General features: G+C 32.3%; 1 protein-coding gene across 1 annotated transcript in view; it reads right to left on the reverse strand.

The window, feature by feature from the left end:
• The window catches only part of LOC122817089 (agouti signaling protein), a 465337-nt gene extending 458279 nt beyond the window's left edge, over positions 1-7058 (reverse strand). The window contains exon 1 of the mRNA XM_044090250.1: positions 6489-7058. Coding sequence (XP_043946185.1) covers positions 6489-6514 — 26 coding nt within the window. The 5' untranslated portion in view covers positions 6515-7058. The remainder of the gene's footprint in view (positions 1-6488) is intronic.
• Between the last annotated feature and the right edge of the window lie 417 nt (positions 7059-7475).

A 7475-nucleotide genomic window follows, 5' to 3' on the forward strand; every position in this document is an offset into this window, starting at 1 on the left:
GCAGTTACAGCATGTACAGTTTATAGTGCCGGATGTTATTAGAAATTAATTATCTGGCACCCACACATATAAGTATATGGTAATTATTTAAGACACTGCGTGTACTGTATACATTCATCTGTTTAATGTTGATCATTTCTCCCTTTCATCTACCTATTGTTTTATTCTTTCCCTAGTTCCCTTTCTGCTTTCTCACCCAGTTCTTTATTAATACATTCTTTTCTTCTGGTGTAAGACATGTTAACACAAATCTTCACACCACAGTTGCTCGGTCACACAGATGTAAAGCATGTGGATAACATTGAGATAAACACAAATACTCTAAATAAGCTTTCCAACCCCTAAACTAATATATACCAGCTCAATATCGTACAACATTAGGGAAAAGAAAAAGTCTCCAAAGCAGTTAACAGTTGTCAAGCAGTCTGCTTTTTTTGGTCTTGTACAAGTCAACGTGTTATGTTTGCGTTTTCACATTATCTGTGTATTATGCTTCTTATTTAGTATAAAAATTGCACGCTTCCTTTTAGAACTGTAGAATGCAAATACAGTCAGTTTGAGAATCCTTATCTGTCTTACAAATATTATGCATATGCACCTTTGACTTACAGGATATCTGTACAGTGTGTATTCATTTATTTATTTGTTTGTTTATTTTTATTAAGCAGTGTAGCGCACTGATCAGTACTGACCAATTCCAGGCTCAGCCCATGTGAAGCTTCTTTTCCACTTATCTTGTAAATGTCTTCAAGGAATGTTTTTTTTATTCTCCAAAACAGTGGGTATTTTACTCATGCAATCAATGTGAAATGCAAATTTCCATTTGGTTATGTCTGATAAAATATATTTTACTGTTTTTATCAATATCTATTAAAATACAGCATATGATTTAATACTATTAGTATAGTAGTTTTAGATATTATCTGGTTTCCTTGTAGTAAAGCATGTCATTCATAAAGAATATGTAACAAACAATCTGAGTCTGGATATGCAAAAAGAAAAAAAAATTACTTCTTAGAATATAATTTGCCACTTGCTGTTATATACAGTGGAGGTTGTTTCAAAAGCATTGAAGCAGGATTCATCACAAGTTGGAAGTCTAATTAGAAAAGTTAAAAATATGTAAAGTTACTATATGTTTCATTCAAATGCTTCATCAAACTTCATAACTTCCTTGTAGGTCTTTAGGTAGATATCACATTACGTAACACATTATATAAAAAATATACTTGAATCTGAAATTACTGTTATAGTAAAGAATGAAGTACTTCTATAAGGTGATTGTCTAACCTGTCGGAGTGCACATTCCAACAAAGTGTATGTTTCTGGAAGATATCCATTTCCATTTAAAATACAACCTTTCATTTGCTTCACAGTATTCAAAAGTAGTATCATATCGGTATGTAAAAGTGATATTTGAGTATTCTGAGATGCTAATTATAGCTACACAATACAGTGGAACTTAGTAAACAATGCACTGTGGTAATCAAGGAAAAAACACTTATAACAATAGAGGTATAACATCCGTGAACTAAAATATTTCTATCAGCACCAGATTTATAAAGTTAAACATCGGCAGTGTGATTGCCATTTGGAATACTTCATGTCTGAAATGTTACTAAAGTGACATTAGGCACTCAGGAAAAATGTCTGTACAATAAATGAAAACACTTAGATAATTCAAACACTACTATTTTTAACAACAGGAAGCTGGTGGCTGTTTTATAAAAGGTATAACATTGTGCGATATTAATATTATATCTCAGCAAAACATTTGCCTTTAAGGTACAAAATGGTTTAATGATGTATGTTTTGCATGTAATGGATATTTTTCAGAATAGAAACATTTTAGGGTCTGCTAATGTCTAATAAACCCTAATGTCTCCAGTTGTAGCAGCCAATACCCAAACATTGTTCTAGAAACAGCCCAAAGAAAATTTCTTTCAGCTTCAAGGTAAAGCTTTAGGAAAAATGTTTCTTCTTTCTGCCACTTAATTTATTAAAATTAACTGTGACTAAATACTTTTTTCAGTCATCACTAAACATAATTTGAACAGCTTTGTAAATTATTAGGATTGTACTGGGTATTGGGGGAATATAAAAAGGCAAATAAAGATTACATTTGCTCTTGGTTTTATTCTGTATGACAATAATATTTATTAAATGAAGTATTTGCGATAAAAGGATAATTGAAAATGCTTTCTTAAAGTTTCAGTGGTGGTATTTACTAGGACTACTAAATTTTACTTTGCAGTTAAAAGCAACAGCAGCAAATTAAGCCTATTATATTTATGCCCATTAGCTAGACTGGTTATTTTTATTGTTCTGTGACTCAGAATTCTAGTATTTGTCATTAACTATATACATGCTGTGAGATGTAGGCTCTAACATTGATCACTGCAGATAAATAAGTTGGTTTATGTGAAAAACTGAGTAACAAACACATTTTATTTAATTGTTGCTTACATTTTCTGGCACATGAAGTTTTTCTACATTCACTGTTTAAAGAAGAATACATTAGGATGATATTTTATTTAAAAATACTGTTAACTGTGTTAATAACTGCTTATTTTAGCAGGCTGAAGTAATGTTTTCCAAAATACAAATAAATGGTGCCATACGGAATCCATAGCTGTTTAAAAATCACAGTATAGTTAACCCTTCCCAAAGAAATGAATAATTCACTGAATCTGTATCTTATAATCCAGAGTTCCCTTACTATCTTCCAGTTCTCCTCTAAAATAGAGTAGTTTTTCTATGTCTACTGGTTGTATCTGAGTCACAGGTGCCAAATAATTCTGTCTCCAGCTGTTTCACTCTCAGTTTATATACTTGCATGCAAATGTGAATGCGTGTGTGCGTGTGTGTGTGTGTGTGTGTGTGTGTGTGTGTGTGTGTGTGTGTGTACAGGCAGACATATACATATGCACATGCACACAGATGAACATTTAAATGAGTCAGTGTGATATAACATGCACTATAAACTTTAAGATTATGTTTTAAGGTAATAGACTTAATTGAGTGGGAACTACTTTTGTACCGTGACTCCAAAACTATCTGCCAACCTCCCTTTTTCAAAGAATCATAAAAGACATCTAATTTATCCCCCAAAATGAAAATAGTTCAGCACAATGGCTCACAAATACACGAGGCACATTTTATAATGCAATCATTTCATGTATTATAGTTCATTAAATGTATATAGATTATGTCTGTTATTAATATTACACATTTTTGGTGCTATCATAATTCAGTGAAGCATTTGCTTTATATTTCTGGCTCAGAATGAGGGAGTAATATTATCAGATACTTAATTATAAGAAATCAGGAAAGTATCGCAGGTTTGCATTTTCTCTAAATTATATATTGTACTAGCTGTCTGGTCACATTCTTGCTGAAACAGTGTATTATGTTTACTATTATTTTTACTCATTTTGTTGGCAAATGATCAGGTGCACTGTTGCAATATGTTGCAAAATAAGTTTTGAAAGAAAAAGAAATGACACATAATGGCACATATAGGAAAATATAGATACATAGATAATGATAACTTCAGATTTGTTAAACATTCCTAACAGAGGTTATTAATTTGTTTATTAAAATAATAACTAGGTGAAGCATTCAGTGTCACCATTTTCTCATGATGGTAGAAAAAATGAAGAAAGCGATGTTGGCCAACTAATATTAAACACAAAGATGGCAGTTCAAGTAATGACCGACTCATTTTATATAAAAACATAAATGAAGTTGTACGTCCTCTGAAAATGATAAAGTACCAATACAATATTGTTACTGCTGAGCCTAAAAAAGATTCAGGATAGTCTGGTAGAAAATTTAGGAGAATTAATAATTTACTTGCTGTAGCATGTTGTTTACAGAGGACCATATTGTATTGTCCCTGCACCCCTCTTAACAGGTCAGATAACATGACCCAGTAACCAAAACTGAATGTTTAAAAAGTGATTGATTAGCACTTCTGCAGATATTTACAACAGCATCAAAAGAAGGATAGACCATTTTAAAAAAATGTCGACAGTTCTGAACAATTCAGCTCTAAAATATTTGTCAGATGATAGGCTGTAATGCAACCTAAGCTTGTGTGGCATTCCAATGCCAAATAAACATAATGAGACAGTCATAGCTCATTATGGGGGAGGGGCAAATAGAATGAGCAAAGTGCCCTTATTTTTCGCATACAGGGTAAACTCACACTTGTATACAAGTTTAGAAGATGATGTGTAAATAAGGGAATGTTGCACTTAGAAGAGTGGGATGAGTTGTTTTAGTGAATTTCTGAAACTTAAAATGATCTTCAGTTGCCAGCTCTGTAAGCTTAACAAGTGTCTTTCACTACAAGCAGCAGTCATAAATGATAACGTGCAAATTATGATAGGAATGGGAAATCAAAAACTAGTCTCTTCCAGTTGTATTATTTTCCCTCACCCACTAAGAAATCGGTAAGCAAATGAAGCTGCTTGTCTGGGAAAATAACAGAAAGAGTATATACAGAAAGAGTATATTAATGACCCTTAAGGTAAAACAGCAGTGACTAAGAAGCTATGTATTGTACATTATGCTTCGAGCGATGCAATGGCAATCGTTTTTCATTTTTTTACAATATAAATTCCTCTCTTTCTCAAAGGCTAAACAGATTATTCAAGAAATAGAGTGGACTAGAAGTACTTTTAGACTTCTTTTCTTACAGAAGTATTTTTACATTTCTGTCTTTGATTAGCTGAAAATTAAACTTGCTTGTTTATGTTAACAGGGTACAGCATAACTCATGTATTTCTTCTACAGGAAAGATAAAATAAGAAGAATACAATGTTGCATTTATGGGCATATTTGCAAAATTAAAAACAGAGCTGTAGAATATCCTGATCCGATTTATTCAGTGTTGACAAAAGCATTAGTTTTGGGTCATGGAGTTGCTTTGCTAACATTAAGGTAGTGAGAGAAGGGAAAATCAATTACTTGTAAAGATTGCAATAGCAGTACAAACCTGGGCTACATTTAGGTTCTAGCCTCATTAAATAGTTAGCTGGTAACACTGTGAAAAACTATCTTCTATAGTTGTCATTTACAGGTGTAACATTGCTGATTCATTTTCTTTTATACATCCACACTGTCTGTATTGAAACAGTCAGTGCATTTTAAAGTGATTGCTGACATATCCATCTTTTCCTGTTCAGGGCTGCAGGGGTTATAACCTGCACCAGCAAGAAGCAGGCATAAAGCAATGAGACAGTCCTGAATGGGACCTCAGGCTACGTCTTTGAAATGTATTATATTTTTATTTGTTGTTGCTGCTGAGTATTCTTTGAAATTTTGATGTATTTGATGCCTTTGATGTTGAACTCCCTGGTGCTTTTTTAATGTAAAATAATGTAAAATAAATAAAATGAAAACTGCTTCTGAGAGTGAGAACGTTAATTTCAGGTCTATTTGTGTTCATGTTACTTTGGACATGCATGGAAGTGCAGCAGCATTTGTGAAGGTTCTGAAGTTGAGAAATCCTTAAGAACCAAATGAAAGCTTACCCTTTTATCATTTTTAACAACTTCTGCGGAGCCAGTAATTTTTTCCCCATATTTATAGATTTTACTATATTATTGTTCTTGCGTATTTGATGTTTGACATTTAACAAAGGCTAAATTCTGTGTAATAAAAAAAAAAAAAAAAAAAAAAAAAAAAAAAGTCCTGTATTCATGACACGTACTATATATAAAACACTGCCACATAACAGGAAGCTTGCCACAAAAATTGTCTTTTTTTAGCAGTGAATTTGGTAATGAAGAATATTTTCTTTTTAACAGTAAGAGTAGCTAATGTAGAATATAAGAGATATATCAACAATTAAGCTATCACTGCAAAAACAGACAGCAGATTTTCTAATACAATGTTTGCTTCTATGCAAAAATATGCAGTTTATTAAACTTTCTTCTTCATGTCTGTCTTTGTGTTATAGTCTATACTTTCTACTTAAAAATCTGCACAGAGTGTAGTACATTTACAATATATTAAGTGACCTTGTGAAAATTCAGTGTACATCAAGGCAATGGATAATATAAACCATGTATAGACTGTTGTGCTGCACTATGCAAATTTTAAATACATTTGATTACTAGTGTTCTGTTGTTTTCTAAATACAGATTGAAATACTTTTTAAAATAATGTTGGTATGTAGGTCCCAAAGAATGAAGACGTTTACAGTGGCATAGAGTTCTGTAGATGAATTTGCAAGCTACAAGAACAGACTTGCATGTTCTTAGTATTAAAGTCAAGGGACTATCCGTAGCATAAATATTATGTTTTAGAACAACACATTCTTATTAATAATCAAAGAGATTTCGGTACTTTACTTAAGTCCAATTTCAGTTCAAAGATTTTGTTTTGTCTCAAGTTTTATATTACTAGTGGCCTTATGGCTCATTTAAGTGAAATAAATTGACAGAAGTATATTGTCTGAATAAAGAAATATTACTTACCTGGTTGTATAAAAAAAAGATAACATTCACTGGTTCCCTCTTTCCTTACTTGTATGTTTGGGAGCAGACCTTTACCTGTGGTCCTGCTCCCTGTCTTCTAAGATTTCAGGCCACTATATAAGCATGAATCCAAAATAAGATGAATGCAAATGAAAGTTGCAGGGAAAAATCTTTCTTTTCACCTTCAAACCATCAAATGTTTGTTTTGATATGGAAGACGTCAGCATAAGGTAGTCACGAGTAACTCCTGCAGATTTATAGGTTGCGAACAAATGCCTTCTGGTTTTCATTTTCTGTGAAATCAGAGGTTTCTAACTGATTGTTTTCCCCTGAAGGCTGAACTGTAATTAAACAACAGATTTTTTTTTCATGAAAGACATTCAGTACGGCCTTGAAAAAAGATTTGCAGTTTCCTTTGTAACTAGTTATAAATGCCTTGCTGTTAGGAAGGTCATATTATTTGTAGATGTTCAGTAGATTAGCTAAACAGGCACTGTGACAAGCAGTCTGCTATGAAAGATGTCTGTTTTAAAAACAAAGTAATCATATTTTTCTTCTAACTCCCGCAGAATTTTTTTATTTACTTTCACATCTAGAAATGCCATCTGTAAACAGAGTCCCAGTTCCTGATTGTTGCCCAAGATCTGGGCATAAAACCTAAATGGTAACAAGCTTTATTATTAGCTGTTGTGTTCCAGAGCTTACATTGACCAATATGGAATCGTATGAATGGGCAGCAAATATATGAAATGCAAACATGATATTTTGTAAGAAAAAAAGATACATTTATTTATTTTATTTATTTATTTGTCATTTGTTGACCGGGTTAGTCCAACTCAGCGAGAAGCCCGTTTTCAGTGGAGACCCGAGAAGAAAAAATCCAAAAAAAGTACAATTCAAAATAAATTCTAACAATAACAATTCATGATAGATTTTTAACAATGTACATTTTAGGATAGCAATTACATATGAAGTTCACAACAAGAT

This window comes from Protopterus annectens, chromosome 12.part0 (genome assembly GCF_019279795.1).
Source record: "Protopterus annectens isolate FY-2018-M chromosome 12.part0, PAN1.0, whole genome shotgun sequence".
Classification (NCBI taxonomy): Eukaryota; Metazoa; Chordata; order Ceratodontiformes; family Protopteridae; genus Protopterus; species Protopterus annectens.